Source organism: Danio rerio, chromosome 20, assembly GCF_049306965.1.
Source record: "Danio rerio strain Tuebingen ecotype United States chromosome 20, GRCz12tu, whole genome shotgun sequence".
Classification (NCBI taxonomy): Eukaryota; Metazoa; Chordata; class Actinopteri; order Cypriniformes; family Danionidae; genus Danio; species Danio rerio.
In genome coordinates, this window is record NC_133195.1 from 41,510,210 (window position 1) to 41,528,244 (window position 18,035).

The 18,035-nt window shown below is 35.5% G+C and overlaps 1 protein-coding gene and 1 long non-coding RNA gene across 4 annotated transcripts in view; one reads left to right on the forward strand and one right to left on the reverse strand.

Annotated features, from left to right (window-relative positions):
- ehd3 (EH-domain containing 3) overlaps positions 1 to 16,361 on the forward strand; it is a 45,291-nt gene extending 28,930 nt beyond the window's left edge. Inside the window, exons 4-6 of one of the 3 annotated variants that reach the window (XR_012395623.1) lie at positions 1,693 to 2,105; positions 8,375 to 9,199; positions 9,452 to 13,007. Coding sequence is in view for 2 of the 3 variants with exons in the window: in XM_068215509.2 (XP_068071610.1) it covers positions 1,693 to 2,105; positions 8,375 to 8,539; positions 10,122 to 10,649 (1,106 nt within the window). In the remaining variant the exon portion in view is untranslated. Of the gene's footprint in view, positions 1 to 1,692; positions 2,106 to 8,374; positions 9,200 to 9,451 lie in introns of all 3 variants that reach the window. The other 2 variants (XM_068215509.2, NM_001045004.1) reach the window with 2 other exon arrangements.
- Positions 13,844 to 17,992, reverse strand: LOC141379397 (uncharacterized). Its single transcript, XR_012395995.1, has 2 exons — positions 15,821 to 17,992; positions 13,844 to 15,674 (listed from the first exon to the last, which is right to left on the reverse strand). It is a non-coding gene; the product is annotated as an uncharacterized lncRNA (long non-coding RNA).
- Between the last annotated feature and the right edge of the window lie 43 nt (positions 17,993 to 18,035).

Genomic DNA, 18,035 nt, shown 5'->3' on the forward strand with positions numbered 1-18,035 from the left:
ATTGCGGGTACAATTTTTAGCATATAGTGTTTGAGTGAAGTATCAAAACAAATCTTTTCCGTTTCTAAGGTCAGTGTGAACCTTCTTATTTCTAGTGGTGTTGTGTTCTTAGCACACAGTGTCCTTACCAGTTGCAATGGGCTTGTAATTTGCCTGTCCTCACTAAAAGCAAAAACAGTGCACAATAACAATCTCCTGTTGATGCTGGTGAGGACACAATGACGTAAATTCTGATTTATTTTCAGTGTATTGCATTGGCATGTTTTTAGTCATCATATAATCCTAAAATCAAGTCTTTTGTCCTCTGTGGATGTGCACCAGAAATGAGTTTGGAGATATATTGACTAGTTAGTCCACAGCGTTGTTTCATTTAGTTTTTAAGGCTTTAAAAGAAGGTTTTTAAAGAGAGTCAACTGAAGATTAAACTTTTCTGTTAATGTGCCTATCCTCAGGCCTTTTGTTTTCAGTAGAACATTAAATATGTTTTTGGACCTCTGAATATTACTGTATTGTAAGCCAATGGTCACTGGTAATTTTAGTAAAAAAAAAAAAACCCTTACAGGCAAACAACAACATTATTACCTGTGGCTCCTCACCGTAAGTCCTAAAGAATTTTTAAATTCGCAAGTACCATGCTTTCAACTTTTAAATCTTTTTTTTAACCCTTGTGTGCTATTGGGGATGTTTTCATGTAATCTGTGGTGATTTTTAAGTTTTAATTGGTTTCAGCAAATGGAAAGATTTTTAGTGACATCTTATTTTGAAACAAATTTTTGAAAAATTTCAAAGCATTTTCCCAAAACATAACAATACACGGGTAGTGCTGTCACCTCACAGCAAGAAGATCGCTGGTTCGAGCCTCGGTTGGGTCAGTAGACGTGTCTGTGTGGAGTGTGCATGTTCTCCCCGCGTTCCTGTGGGTTTTACTCCATAGAATACCATATAAAAGCCAGGAGCTTTTTGCACAGGCCTATCTAAAGGGGTAATGCTTCCAACTGATGATCAACAGTAAACAATAACACGTTTTACTTATTCCCAGCAGGAAAAACCACCAACAATCAATTATATATTATTATTGTCTGTCATGGCTTTGCAATAAAAAAAATGTCATTATAATGTAAGACATACGGGGGCAAAAACAACCACGAACACAACCAAAGAGTAGTAAATTTGAACAGTGCACAGCGATTAATGTTCTACTAAAGTAAAATCACATCATTACCTTTGGAGGGTAAAATTAAACGGAAAATAATTCTGATTTATAATTTTTAATATTAAAGTTTTGTTTGTTAATAATGCCTAATGCATTTAAATAATGTTTCCTTAATATTATACATAACGCAGTCTTTGTTTTAAATGAATCATCATTTTGCTGTTTACTTGAACGGTGGACTCTCTCTTTGACTTGCTACATCCCTGGAGAGAGAGAGTAAAGCTGAGCTGCAGAAGCCATTAACTGGCAGACATTAGATCATAAAAACCGCAACAGGCCCGAGCATTTTAACGATACTTGGAAGAGACTCAACATTTTCAGTTCTACTGAGCGCCAGGTCTAACAAGGTCATTTCGCCCATTCTGATTGGCCGACTGCCTCTCTGCTCTCATGTATCCGTTCATGCGGTGCAAAAGCTTTGTGAACCATAAACACTGAACAGAATATCAATCTCTTTTTTTTCCAATCTCTCCCTTCAGGCTATGACTTCGCTGCGGTGTTGGAGTGGTTCGCCGAGCGCGTAGACCGCATTATCCTCCTTTTCGACGCCCACAAGCTGGACATCTCAGATGAGTTTTCAGAGGTCATCAAGGCCCTAAAGAACCATGAAGACAAGATCCGTGTGGTGCTCAACAAGGCCGACCAGATCGAGACACAGCAGCTGATGCGAGTTTACGGCGCCCTCATGTGGTCACTGGGAAAGATCGTAAACACGCCGGAGGTGATTCGTGTCTACATTGGCTCTTTTTGGTCGCATCCATTGCTGATTCCAGACAATCGCAAGCTGTTCGAAGCAGAGGAGCAAGACCTGTTCAAGGATATACAATCACTTCCTCGCAATGCCGCTCTTCGCAAGCTCAACGATCTGATCAAGAGGGCCCGTCTGGCTAAGGTAAATTTGAATTTCTGTAGGCTAATCTTGTCAACGAATAACCCACCTGAGATTTCAGCAAAGTAAAGGCCTGTTTTCACCAAGGTCAATAGCTTAGTCCGGAAACTGTGACCATTTCTTCTTTTTCTTCCCATTGTGCCGCATTTCCAAGAGAAACTGAATACTAGATGAGGAAACAGTGGGTGTGGCTTGTTTTTTGACTGCGAGCTGATTGGATGTAGTAAAGTAGGCATTTCGTTCAGAAAGATCGGGAAAGGGTTTGGGGAGAGTTATTATGACCAAATATACACCTTCTCCTGTCCATTTCTGTTTTTTGACAGTCCGAGTAGCGTGGTTAAGCCCAATACCCCACAAAGACGTAATCTGACAATTTAACTAAAAACAAACAGAAAGTGCGTTTTCAGATTTCAATTTTAGATAACATGGGCATCATTTTTTACCTAATAACATGAATTGTTAACCTCAAAGCTAGCAATGCGAGTTAACACAATCAGTATGCTTAATTTTGATTTCATGTGTACTTTAAGGTAAAAATTTACTTCTGCTTTCAAAAGAATAGTCCACATCCATTATAACAATAATGGAACCGAGGAAACATATAAATATAATCACTTACAGAATTCTTTTTTCCAGCTCATAAACAGTAAAAATGCAGACAGCCAATCAAATTCCATGGTGCTTTGTAGAGATTGAATACTTAAAACCAGATCCACTCTTATGATAAACACAATGCTTTCGTGCACTGCTGCGGACACTGAAATAGCTTTCTTTATAGTTCTTATCTTAGTGTGAATGAGCCTTAAAACATTAGTCACATTCACTTGAACACTTGTGGATTCAGTTTGGAATGAATTCATTGAAATTCATTCATTCAATTCAAAGTGTTTGCATGAACTAAATAATGTTATGAAGGTAAATGTAAGCATTAACATGTCATAAGCTTAAAATTGGACTCAGAATTTAAACCATTAAATACAGAATTGACGGAATTACATTTAAGCACAAAATATCCAACTTTTTTGCATACTATCCTTTATCTCCTTTTCTTTGTTTTAAAAATCATCAAATATGTATCTGTTTCTGGCCATACATAGGATGGGACACAAGCAAGCAAAGCTTTGTGCAAGGCTTCTCATATTTATTAGGCAGTAAAAAAGAAATGTATACTGACACAGCAGTCATTTATTATATTTAATTGCAATATTCGTTTTTTCTGCATATCCTACATCACATTATGTAAATGTGTCTGTTTGTGCACAAATATCTCCAGTTGTGTTCTTCAGTTTAGAGATGTGTTTACATTTTCTGTCAGTCGGTTTGGAAAAAAGTACCCCACCTCTCTCAAATTGATTGTCATGTCAATTGTTTTTTTTTTTGTTTTTTTTTCCAAATAAGTTTTTTCAATCAGATTGTGATTTTAAGCTAAACGTAATCAGAATTTAACGAATGCTCCATATAAACACACTTACTAAAAATTTTATGTAAAGCATTATAACAACTGATCATTAGTATTTTCTCAAAGTATTTTCACTTTATTATTATTATTATTATTATATTAGAGCTCAAAATAATGTATTTAAAGGATGTCTTTATGCAGTTCTTTTTACACAATGTTAATAACAGCAAAAAAAACAGCAGTCAGCACAGTTCATTTTTTGGGGTGAACTAATGCTTTGGTTTCTGAAGCCACTAATGAAACCATGTGTAGGAAAACTTTGGCCAGCAAGTGATGTTGAGACAAAAACAAGCACTTATGGTTTTATATGCCTGTGTTCAAAAGGGAAAATATTTAGTGTGTGTGATTCAGAATAAAAGCTCTCCATTTCTGCATTTATTCAGTTGACTTGCTGTGAATGCTGCAGCAGTTTCAGCATGTGTTTGATGTGGTTCAGCATATAACCCTAGTGTAAAAGTAATAGCAGTATATCCATGCAGTTTGTGTGTTTATAGGCATTTTGTCTGTCTGATCTTGCAGACTTTGCACAGTAATGGGACCATTTTCCAAACTGTACGTCTGCTGAGGTGGCTCAGTGTGTGACCGATGTTTTGCTATATTTTTGATCAAGACTGTCTTCCGAGATTTGTTGACTCGCTCCTCCCCTACACATCAGGCACATAATATTTGCAGCTCAGACTCATCGACAATACATGCCTCAGCCTATATTATTGTGAAACAAAAATACGTTGCTCATTGTGCATTTTGTTGTACGTTTCAAATGACAGATCTACTAGTGGCCACTGTTTACATTTTTCGAGTATGAAATGCGTTACTTAGGGCAGTGATCCTCAACCTTTTTATCACCACAGAATGGTCAACATTTGAAAATAGCCGAGAAAATACAGTCATTTTTCTAAATAAATGATTGTTCAGACTCAGATAATAAATAAAACAAAAATATTTAATAATTTCTTGTGTGGCCAGGTACCAATTAAACCACGGACTGGTACTGGTGTGCGGTCCAGGGGTTATGGACCAATGACTTAGGGTATATTTTGTTTTACGTTTTTGATACACGTCCTTCTTGTTCACATCCACAAGAAGGTGGTGCTTTTCATACACATCACCTAGACCAGCTAACCACTGACCTAAACCATTTCTAAAAACAACCAATAGTGTTTTCAAAAGCAAACACAAGACCAAAAGTACACTTACCATGCCAGAAAAGTTGTCCATATAAGAAGATAGATGGATGTGGCAAACATATTTGATTACAAATCATAATAACTGTTAAGTTGTTTTGTGTTTTTATTTGGTTTTGTGCAAAAAAATAAAACAACACAGCATGAAAATAAAACAATAAATTTTGACAATAAAATTCCCTATAAATATCATTAGTGTGAAAAGAAACATAAGTCGGTGATTTTATACTATCACATACAGTATCATACATTGTACTCAGAAACTGCAGTCAAGTGCATTTTTTATTGTTTTTTGCAGTTTCGCAAAAACAAAAAACAAAAAACGAAAGGATGAAGCATGTATTTCATGTGAGTTGGTGTTGAATTTTTGCCTCCTAGTTCGGTTTAAAGGAAGGAACAAACTCAAGGTCATTCATAAGCATGTCTTTATGGGGAATGACGGGTATCTTTCAGCACATCTAATTCCAATTAATTATCTGACCCCTGAGTGGAGTTCAAGGACTTTCTTTGCATTTTGCAGTCTTGTGCTTTAGATGCACCTGATTTCCTGCCAAACCATGTCCTCCTTGGACTTGCTTTGTCAATATAATTACTTAATTACTTGCCTATGAATTATCACTTTTATTTAAAGGGAGTTCACTCAAACATTATTTTCTTTAACATTCTTTAAACCCCTTTTTTTTTCCTCTTTAAAAGTTAACAAAAAGTGACAATGTAAAATTTGACTAAACATATAAATGTTTAATTTACTTACCCATCAAAGATGTAGGTTACGTTTTATCAGTAGTATTTTTAGCAATGCAAGTCAACAGCTACCATCAGTATGTGTCAGAAAACATGATTTCTGAGTATACAGTATATCAGTTTAACAAGATGTCATTTAACATGCTTTGTAGAGAATGATTGTGCTAAACACTGATCAAAAGCAGCTTTTTTGATTTCTTTCATATGTGCCATGAAATCTATTAATGCTATAGAATTATAACATTTACATCACATTTCAAGGCAATTTTACCTTTAAAAGGGTACCAGGAGTCTCATTTATAAAGGTGGCATATGCAACATCCCACACAAAAGTTGTGATCCAAAAAAAAACTAACTTTTTAACAATGCAAGTCAACAGCTGCCAGCACTATGTGTCAGAAAACAAATAAAGCCGTGGTTTCTGACTTTATATCGGTTACTTAAAGTGTAATGATTAACCTGTATTCCAGGATAACCAGATACCACTCCGTAATGTTGTCAAACATAAGGCTGTCAATAAAAAGAAAACCAAAACAATCTGATGTCATTTAATTTACTGTACATCTGAAATCCTTTATTATCCCCTTTAGTCCTAAAAACACACGGCCTGGCTTAAAGAGAAGGAAATGTCGGGAACTGTTAGTACTGGTCAGTTGTATGTCATCAGATTCAGCTGCATGCATTAAAAAAAACTTAAAAATGTGTCCCGGTCCCTTACCCTGATCATACAGATGTGCTTCCCCTCCTGTCATCATTATTACAGTCACCTTCCTTCCACACAGGGGCCGAGCCTTTCACTATCACAGATGACAATTTATTTGGTAGCTTGTGGGTAGCTACTATTCAGCTTTGTAGTGAATGTTTGTGCTAAAGACAGTGGTCAAAAGCAGCATTTTTATTTCTTTCATCTCTGCATTTTAATCTATAAAGGCTATAGAGTCATACAATGGTCATAACATTTTGGGACTTTTCAGTATGTTACATCTCATTTTCGGGCAGTTAAAAGGGGCTGTAAATTCATATCTAGTATCTTTTATAGTCTATTATATCTAAGTTATATCTATTGTATCTAAATAGTATATCTTTTTATGAACGTGGTGTAAGGACAAAACGGTGGCGGAAATGTGCGTTACTACTGCCCTTGCGAAAATAGTTGTGATTTTTTTAAAAACTAACTGGATGGGAGAATGTGCGCAGATGTTAGTGAACTCGAAGTAAACATATTTCACTTTAATTGAGGTTATAATTGAACTAAACAGAAATCTGATTAAGCCGTGGAGTATGCTGATTATAGTCATATTGTTGAAGTTCGGTACAGATATGTAAACACTTTAATAAAACTATTATCATCATGTGGAACTTTTCGACAAATTTTGCGACGGGATAGTGCATACACACACGGCTGACACTATTCTCTGCCTTTACCAAGTCAGATAAGGACCACAGACACATACACCACAAAATGCAGAGGTTTTTTTCTCCCATTTGGTGTGCGGTATGAAATTCTGCGTCCAATATCTCATTTGTCATGGCAGGCTTTCCCAAATGAAAGTGAAAGTGCCAAACTGCAGTTGAAGTCGACAAATTAAAAATGAAATACCCAAAATGACATGAAACTCTGGAATAAATGTGCATAGCGTAATCACGCAATGACGGTAATCGAATTATGTGCTATAACATAAAATGGGATGATGAAAGGAACATTCTAAAAGCAACTCATGTAAACACCTTAATCATGTTATTATCTTATTCAGACTTGGGCAAATAATTACTTATGTCCCTGTAAGAGTAGTCATTGACTCAATTGAACCACTTTAAATCCTCATGTGAGCCATAATCGTTAATGAATATACATTTATTCTGATAGTAGGTCACTTATAGGAAGTTTCTAGGAATTTTTCTATGGAAATTTTATAAATCAGACTTCTGGTTATTATTAATGTACATATATATATATATATATATATATATATATATATATATCTATGAGGACCAGACAACTTCCGCTACATTTGCCGCCATCCTTGAGGTCATACTGAACCACGGTACATCTAAACGAGACTGAATGAAATCGATGTTTTGTCAAAAAAAAAAAACTAATTAAATACTTGTTATGATCCTTCTGATGATACCTTAAACTGTGTTTTGTCCCTTCAAATCTGCAACTTGTCTGTTTTAACTTACTTTTGTGTACCTTTATTTATAATTTTACAACTTTTTGTTTGTGTGGTCGCAATGTTTAGTACCTTTGTGTAGCCTCTTGTTTACTTGCATGATAATTAACACACTGCAATCCTGTGTGTTTCTGTGTGAAATGTTTTACATGAGAAAACGTTTATATTAGTATTAGTATTATGCTTTTTACATACCCTGTAAATTGAAGTCAGAATTATTTGCCCTCCTGAATTATTAGCACCCCTGAATATTTTTTCCCCAAATTCTGTTTAACGGAGAGAAGATTTTTTTCCACACCTTTCCAAATATTATGGTTTTAATAACTCATTACTAATGACTGTTTTTGACTTTGCTATGATGACAGTACATAATATTTTACTAGATATTTTTCAAGACACTAGTAATTAGCTTAAAGTGCAATTTAAAGGTTTAACTAGCTTAATTACACAAGTTAGGGTAATTAGGCAAGTGATTGTATAATTATGGTTTGTTTTGCAGACAATTGAACGAATTATATTGATTAAGAAAGAATATTACAGAAAATACAATGTAAAATTCCTTACTCATATTATGTTAAACATAATATGGGACATATTTGAAAAAGAAAAAAAAACTTTTCTGGAGGGCTAATAATTTTGATCATGTTCTTGAAAGTTTGAAACTGTCTTGCCTTTAAACTAATAAAAGGTTTTGTTCTTGTGCTCTCGCAGGTCCATGCATACATCATTAGCTCCCTGAAGAAAGAGATGCCCTCAGTCTTTGGGAAGGACAACAAAAAGAAGGAGCTGATTAACAGCTTGGGTGAGATCTACAGCCGCATTGAGAGGGAACACCAGATTTCCCCGGGAGACTTCCCTAATCTGAAGAAAATGCAGGTAATGTCATTTGAACCAAAACAAAAAGAGTGAATGATTCAATTTAGATTCAGTCGCTCAAGTTTTAGTGCATGTTTAAAACAATGAAGTGACATTCAGAGCAGCTCTAGAGATAAAGTTTAGGTCTTCACATCCTCGTGTAGCAAAACATCCAGCTGTGAAAACACTCAGCTTCACAATTTCACACAGAACATTTTGAAGAGTGGTATATTTTTTGTGTTGTAATATTCATAGACATTATTTAAGCTTATTATTTAATTATATGTATACTTTTGATTTATATAAAGCTCTCGAAACCTACCTGGGCTCGAGGACCTTCTGAGCTTAGGGCTCTCTCCCAGGACAGCATGCCAAACACACTTTACATCCAGGATAAGGTGACACGGCATCTCAGTGGTTAGCACTGTCGCCTCACAACAAGTAGATCACTAATTCAAGTCCCAGCTGGGCCAGTTGGTATTTTTGTGTGGAGTTTCCTTCCACAGTCCAAAGACATGCAGTATAAGTGAATTGAATAAACCAAATTGGCACAGTATACGAGTGCTTTAGTACTGGGCATTTACTCAATAACCTCAATAATCAATGAATAGGCTGAACGAACGAACAAATTCAGGGCAGTACTCGAGATCTACCCAGGCTCAAGGATCTTCTGAGCTCAGGGCTCTCCCCCGCTACAGCATGCCAAACATGCTTTAAATCGAGGATAGGGTGGCACTGCCTCTAAGTGGTTAGCACTGTCGCCTCACAACAAGTTGATCACTGATTCGAGTCCCGGCTGGGCCAGTTGTCATTTCTGTGTGGAGTTTGCATGTTCTCCCTGTGTTTGCATGGATTTCCCCTGGGAATTCGGGTTTCCTCCCACAGTCAAAAGACATGCAGTATAAGTGAACTGAATAAACCAAAATGGCACAGTATATGAGTGCAGTAGTTGGTAGTTCATTCCACTGTGGCAACCCTTATAATCAAGGAATTGGCCGAACAAGTGAATTCCGGCCAGCTCTCGAGACCTACCCGAGTTCAGACTCCATCCACTCTGGATGATATGGGAGGGATACCCGGACTCGAGGATCTTCTCAGCTCTCTCCCGGGATAGCATGCCAAACACTCTTTATCATCAATCATCAACTTAGTGTGAACTCTTCAAGACTAGTTTCCACAAATCCATCTACTGTACATTCGTCCACATCATGAAAAAACGTAGGGCTGTATGCATGTTTTGGAAATGCCCTCTATGACAATGGACTTTTTTGGCTTGTAAAATTGTGACCACACCTTAAGAATGCTGTTTATAAAACTGTTGCTTCAACTCAACAACCCTATAAACAAATGAACGCTGAGTCATTTGCATTTCAGACAAAATTTGGCCGGCTAGTTTGTATGTTTCTTCTCCGCCAATGAAACCATTTCCAAAAGAAGCCTTTTCATATTTTTCGAGCTGCAACACCCTGACACAGCCCTTCTGGAACTGAATATGTAAGGGGAGTGGAGCTGTTTTGCTCTTGCAGTATCAACAGATGTTGACAGGATCTTTTGTTACAACTTACAAGTGCTTCTTTCTCTTGGTTTCTTTCCCACTGAATAGGAGCAGCTTCAGGCACACGATCTAAACAAGTTCCAGCCTCTAAAAATGAAGCTTTTGGACACTGTGGATGATATGCTGGCCCATGACATCGCCCAACTTATGGTTCTGGTGCGCCAAGAAGAAACGCAGCGTCCTAACCAGGTGGTGAAGGGTGGTGCTTTTGAGGGCACCATGAACGGGCCGTTTGGACATGGATATGGTGAGGGAGCTGGAGAGGGCATTGATGAAGTAGAATGGGTTGTGGCACGTGACAAACCCATGTATGATGAAATCTTCTACACTCTCTCGCCTGTCAATGGCAAAGTGACTGGGGCCAATGCCAAGAGGGAGATGGTGAAGTCCAAGCTGCCAAACACTGTGCTGGGAAAGATCTGGAAGCTGGCTGACATTGATAAAGACGGGATGCTCGATGACGAGGAGTTCGCCTTGGCCAACCATTTAATTAAGGTCAAACTTGAAGGTCACGAGCTGCCAAGTGATCTGCCCGGGCATCTCGTGCCTCCCTCCAAGAGGAAAGTTCCAGAGTAAGATTTCGGAGTGAATATAGTGGATTTAGATTGCTTTTAAATTGTGAATGATTGGACTTTATTATAGGAAAAGAACAAACAAACTTCCTTCAAATGTATGGTTTATGCTTCACTAGGAGGAATGGATTTGAAAATGATCCACCTTTTCAACTCTTTTGACCTGTGTATGTTTTTATTTTGATTTTGATTTTAGTTTTAGTTTCTTTTTTTATGAATGATATTCTTGTCAGCAGTGTGTTTAAAATCATTTTGCGTGTGCTTTTATGGATTTTACAGTCAAAGGTTTTGTCGTTATTTCAGTTTCATCTGTTGTGACTCGGAATATGGTGTCCTAACAAAATGTTAATCAAAACAATAACTAAAGCCAGGCTTAGACTGCTGGAGTTTTTCAATCTAAACCGATTATGAAATCTGATTATATCTTCATAATTTCCCTTCAAATTTCAAACATGTGCCCGCTATATAATTGGAAAATCATGGTATGTATACATACACCGTAAAACCCAACAGTCAACTTTATCAAGTGAAATGAGTGTAATGAACTCCAAATTTGCTGAAAGTTTATTCTACTTGTATGAAAATGGTTTCGAACTCAGTGTTTAAGGTAATGAGTTAATTAAATACCGCATTACTTCAACTTAAATGGAGTAAGTTCACAGTACTCGTATAGATTAGTTTTTTAACTCAAATGGTTTGTAGCAATTGGTTTCTCCAGTTTGAGTTGATTTAACTTATTGGGGTTTACAGTACTCGATTAGTTTGAGTTCTCTTCATTTTTTGGGGTTTTACTGTTTTCGAATTACTTCGTGTACTCAAATGGAGTAAGTTCACAGTATTCATTAGGATTATTTTTTGAACTTAAACCATTTGAGGAAACCAATTTCAACAAACCATTTAAGTTGCTTTAACTTTTTGGGTTTTACAGTGTACACTATAAGATATAAGGATAATTGCATGATCTTACACAGAGGAGCATCACTGAAGTGTTAACTGGTAATGTTTACATTAGTTAGCTAGCATGTTAGCTTCAAAACTAAGGAGTTTTAGTCATTTTTCAAGACGCAAAAAATCCTTCAAGAAATCAATTCGGCATTGATTCTGAGATTATTCAATCGATTCTGAGTTTACACTGTAAAAAGTGATTAGTTGCTTAAAGCGAGTAAACCAATTGCCTTAAAAGCAAAAAGTTGACTTTACAAAAATAATGCAAGTAAACCTATAGTAAATTGGAACTGTTACGTTGACTTAATTTTTATTTGACTTGATTTGAATTTTAATTCACTTTTTAAGAAGAAAAAAAGTAAACCAATCACTTTTTTCCGATATACCTTTATTTTATTTGGGTTTTTTTCCAGCTTTTCTATATCTAGCAAAATGACAGTAATTAAAATGAATCTGCTCTTCCAGACTCCAGTGTCTCTAATTCAATACAGACTATAAGTGTAGATTTTATAGACTTAATGACGTACCAAATATGTAATATTGTGATAATTACATTAATTATTTAAAAACAGACTGCTAAAATAGTCTGACACTGTAAAAAGGGATTAGTTCACTTTAAAAAAAAAGTTAGTATAATTAGCATAATTATAAAAGTTAAGTCGACTGAACAGTTCCAAGTTACCATGGGTTTACTTGCATTACTTTTGTAAATCAACCTGTTGCATTTAAGGCAATTGGTTTACTTGTTTTAAGTAACTAATCACTTTTTACATTGTAATTTTTTTACAAAAGATGGTGCCAGAAGATGATTTGTTCCAACACAAATCAATTAAGTTAACTTGTTGAGTTGTCCTTCATAAAAACTCAAGAATTGTGTTGATTCAGCGTATTTTAAATTAAGTAGTTTAATCAGTCATCAAAAATACCGTTTTGAGTGTTGGCTGAGTCATTTAACATTACTTTAATGTTATGAGATTAATGTAAACGCAGCTCACTTTTAATTCTTTCAAATCTTTCCTTATATATTAATGATTATTTTAGGTTTATGTGGTATTTATAAGAAATTGGATGCAAGCAGCTTACGGCTGTTTGTAAAGCATTCAGTGCCATCTACTGTTAAAATTTCAACTCAAAAGAGAATGGTGATGCATTTTAAAAATCGCAGAATCAATTTCTCACACTATATAACACCATGTCACCATGTACTGCAGCTTGTTTTTCAGTCGTGCATTGGCTGTTGTTGAAATTCTGATGTAATAGCCATCCTGATTTAATATTCTAAATATCAAACAGGTTTGATTCAGTATGATCGGGCGGCCCCCATGCATTAGCAAACAATCTGTAAACATATTAGCAGCACAGTTGGGCTGATTTTTCTTTTTTCTCAGATTGAAAACTCCTTTAGTTCAGCTTAAAATGGCACATTCTGGTATTCACTTCTTTCCATTTTAGCAGAATCTTATTGATTCACCTAACTACATAACACATCAGTATCTTCTAATTGGTTGTCATTATGTTATTATGCATAGCTATGTTGTGTTCAGATGAACTGTCGCATGGTTAGGACATTGCTAAGTTGTTTTAGCAATTTATTTCACTTTCACATTCAATTTACACTGCTATTCAAAAGTTTGGGGTCATTTAAGATTGCAAGAAAGTCTTGTTTAAATGTGACTTCCATTAGCCATTATTACAGTCTTCAATGTCACGCAATCCTTCAACTATCTTTTTAATATTCATATTGGGTGCTGAAGTAACATTTACTATCCATGTTGAAAGCAGCTGCTTATTTTTAGTGGAATATTTGTATTTTATTTGATCAATATTAAAAGATATGTCACTTTTTGTCAATTTAATGAAAACTTTCTGAAAAAATTAATTTTTCTCTTATTTACTGACCTCAAAGTTTTGAACAGTGGTGTATATCCGTCTCATCTGTGTCTCAAAAGCGGCGAGACATCAATTACTGCAGAAAAAATGTGAATCTTATTCTGAATCTTTGTTAATCTAGCTGGTAAAGTCTACAAAGAAAAGCGAAATTCCTTTTATAAGTAGATGTAATTGTTCTTCTCTTCTTGTTAAGGCGGCATCTTAATGAATGCGAGTCCTTTTAGCCTGACCAAGAGACTGTTAAAACTGTATAGCCGTCATGTCAGAAGACTAAATGTTTAGTGTTTTGATGGACCCGTAGAGCTAGTATCCTTGTCAATAGTATACCGTATACGTGATTAACTAACATATCTAAACTACCTGGGATTACCGAATGTTTATATAATTCCAATTCGAGTTACAAAGAAGACAAAAAAAAATGCTGTGAATTTCTCTTCCTGAGCATTTCTTCTTGCACATGCTCATTGGAAGAGCAGCAGCTTTGGATCAAAATACGTATTTAGTCCTATTACTTTATTATAGTAGCATTTAATCATTTGATAAACTCTTTACTTCTGTAATCCACCCCTCGACGAGCAGTAATCTAGAGCTGTCGTGCTTTCTCATGCAGTTTTGTAGGATCTGATAGGGTTTTATGCACTGAACTAAATAATCTTTAATGGGATAGTTCACCCAAAAATGAAACAATTCTGTCATTGCTATTGTTGTTTGATTCAGTAGTTGATGACAAAAAGAAAAGTTTATCAGTAGAGTGTCTATACTGTAAGAATGCTGGGTTCCACACAATACATTTGTGTTGGGACAACATAAAGGAATTAAGTTAATGTAACAATTCAACTTTTTTAAATAAGTAGTTTGAACAAACAGCAAATGCCATTTTTTGAGTGAATAAAATAAAAACACTATGCTTTGTTACAGATGTGACTTACTGACATCATATATCTCAAATTATATTGACGATTAAATAAAGTTTGCTATATACCTTTAACTGCCCCAACAAGAAAAAAATTTTTTAACTCCTAATGTCGCTAGTTAACACACTCAATGCATTCTTTTTCAACACATCCCATCATTTCTAAAATATCAACCTCTACCAATTGGCAGTTTATGGTTAAAGTACAGAAATTAATACATATCGTCACCTTGGAGTTATAAGGTTCTATCTGCGTTCTGAATGATTTTGAGATACTGAGCATAGTGCATAGCATAGTGTCTAACATTTGTTTTTTAAATAAAGTCTTAAAATGTAAACAACTTATTAAAAAAAAATAAGTTGTCAATTAATAAGAATATGTCAATAACTCAATTTGGACAAAAATGTCAGATAGAACTTTATAATTCTAAGGTGACGATATACTATAAAAACTTTGAAAATATGGAGTGTAAGACCAAATCATTTAAAAACAATCAAAATAAAACATTTTTGAATACTAAATCACCTTTATTTTTGAAGTATGCCATAAAATATTTCAGATTCTCATTTAACATGTTTTGTTGTTGTTTTACAATAAAACCAAAATCAAGTGTAGTAGTACAACTTGATTATGTTTGTTTAATTTTTTTTTTTAAACTATCTTTTTTTTTTTTTTTCAAACCATGGTCAATGGTAGAGCAGGCAAAGGGATATGCTATGTCGCCTAATGTAGTTTGGCAATTCCCTTTTCACGTCAATTCGAAACTTTTTAATTTAGTGCACTCAAATTACTACATATTTAAATGAGTTGAAATGACAATTCCTCTTCCTACATATTCAAATTGAGTTGTAACGTTGCAATTGCTAAGGTTGTTGGTGTACAACTTAATTGTTTTATGTTGAATCCACGTAAAATTGTTTAAGATAACTTTGATTAGTGTTGGTTCAACATGGAGGAATTGCGTGTAACCCAGATTTTTTTACACTGTGGCTAATTCATATGAATTTTTATGATCTCATTTATACGATTTGCTCATCCCCCAAAGACGTTTGGGACTGAACTCGTATGAATTTGTATGAATAGCCACTAAACTGACAAAACTAAAAATAGTTACATTTCCTCGTGAGATCAGGCTGGAAAAAATAATTCCATCATTATTTTACTACACTTCTGTCATTCCAAACCTGTATTGACAAAATATTTATTGAAGAATGCTGATAACCACACAGTTTTATTCTCATTTCATTGACTTTTGTCGATGCGATGGACATCATTGGGAGCTAAAACCGTTACTTTATCAACATTCGTCAAAATATCTTAGTTTATGAGACATACAACATAAACAGCATGAGGGTGAGAAATTATGACAGGATTTATATTTGTTTTTAAACTGAAAAAAAAATATTTTAAATTTGAAATAATCAACAGCTCAAAGAATGACAGAATTACATTTTTCTATGAACTGTTCCTTTAAAGCTGATCTGCTTTAATTTGAATGCTAATTTTGATTACGTGAAAAATCTCATTCACACCTATAAGCTGCCTCTGTGCCTTGAGACACACTCGCTTCAGTCAGATTTGTGACACTAGAGATGTAAAAATTGCATTGCTGTATTTTACAATATCATCTAATAAAATAAACAAGCATCCTTCAAAGACTTTCATTAATACTTCAGTTTCATAGGAGTCTCAATAAAAATAACAAAAGTATATATATTTTTTTTGCACATGACTTTTTTTGGGCCGTAATGTAGGGTTGTGCATTTGTGTGTTTGACCAAGTATGTACATATATATGGGTGCAATATGGTTTGCATATGTTTTGTGACGTTGTTTGTGTGCTTGTGTGAAGCACTGATGCTCTGTTGCTCATTGTGTTTTAACCAGTGCGAACAAACTATGTGAGACACTACTGTTCAGGGAGGTGGACATATTCAACTAAATAAAGATCTAACTCATTTAAAGGTCTATTGTGTTTGACCTTTGTCACATATTGTCTTTTGGGTGTGCTATATTTTTTGATAATGTCATAATATATCTGTCTGTCTGTCTGTCTGTCTGTCCTCACCGGCCACTTTATTAGGTAGATCTTACTAGTACTTTGCTGTACCACATTTTGCCTTATAAACTGTCTTAATTCTTCGTGGCATACAAGCTACTGGATTTATACCTCAGAGATTTTGGTCTATATTGACATAATAGCATTACGTAGTTACTGCACATCCATGATGCAAATCTCCCATTTCACCACATCCCAAAGGTCCTCTGTTAGATTGAGATCTGGGGACTGAGGAGGCCATTTGAGTACAGTGAACTCTTTGTCATGTTCAAGAAACTAGTCTGAGATGATACTTGATTTATGATTATCCTGTTGGAACATTGGTGTATATCCGTCTCATCTGTGTCTCAAAAGCTGCAAGATTACGTTATCCTGCTGGAAGTAGCCATCAGAAGATGGGTACACTGTGGTCATAAAGGGATATGGACATGGTCAGCAACAATATTCAGGTAGGCTGTGGCATTGACACAATGCCCAATTGATACTAATAGACCCAAAGTGTGCCAATATCCCCCTCACCATTACACCACCACCACCACCAGCCTAAACTGTTGCAAGACAGGATGGATCAATGCTTTCATGTTGTTGATGCCAAACTCTGAACTTATCATCTGAATGTTGCAGCAGAGACTCATAAGACCAGGCAATGTTTTTCCAATCTTCTATTATCCAATTTTGGTGAGCCTGTGCGAGTTGTAGCTTTAGTTTCATGTTCTTAGCTGACAGGAGTGGCACCCGGTGTGGTCTTCTGCTGCTGTAGCCCATTCGCCTCAAGGTTGAACATGTTTTTTGTTCAGAGATGTTCTTCTGCATACCCTGGTGGTAACGAGTGGTTATTTGAGTTACTGTTGTCTTTCTATCAGCTTGAACCAATCTGGCCATTCTCCTCTGGCATCAACAAGACATTTGCGCCCACAGTAAACCCTAGAGATGGTTGTGCATGAAAATCCCAGTACATCAGCAGTTTTTGAAATACTCAAACCAGCCCTTCTGGTACCAACAACCATGCCACGTTTAAAGTCACTTAAATCACCCTTATTCCCCATTCTGATGCTTGGTTTGAACAGCAGCAGATCTTCTTGATCGTGTCTACATGCTTGAATGCATTGAGTTGCTGCCATGTGATTGGCTGATTAGAAATTTGCATTAACAAGCAGTTATACCCAATAAAGTGGCCGGTGAGTTTATCTAACATTCTATTTATCATTCATTCTTGTGGTTGGCTGATAAACATAACAATCACATCTCATTTATGCTCTGGAATGCTTTGCTTTGGTTGTTGCTAGAAAGGATACAGGTGCTGCCGGATGTTAATAAGAATAATTTATATTATTTACTAAAATACCAATTATTGTATTTTATTCATGTCTATTCGTACCGCAAACCTCACAGTAATGTAAAAATATTATTGTTGTACAGTGTCACAAATAGTATGCTATATTGATGTATCCCATTTAGACTTTAGCCTTTGCTTTAGCATTTAAAGTTGGGAAATTTGTAACAGTGCCAAAAAAAAAATAAAACAGCCTCAAAGTTAACTAATCTCGCCGTCATCTCTTTGTAATACATACCGTAATACATGC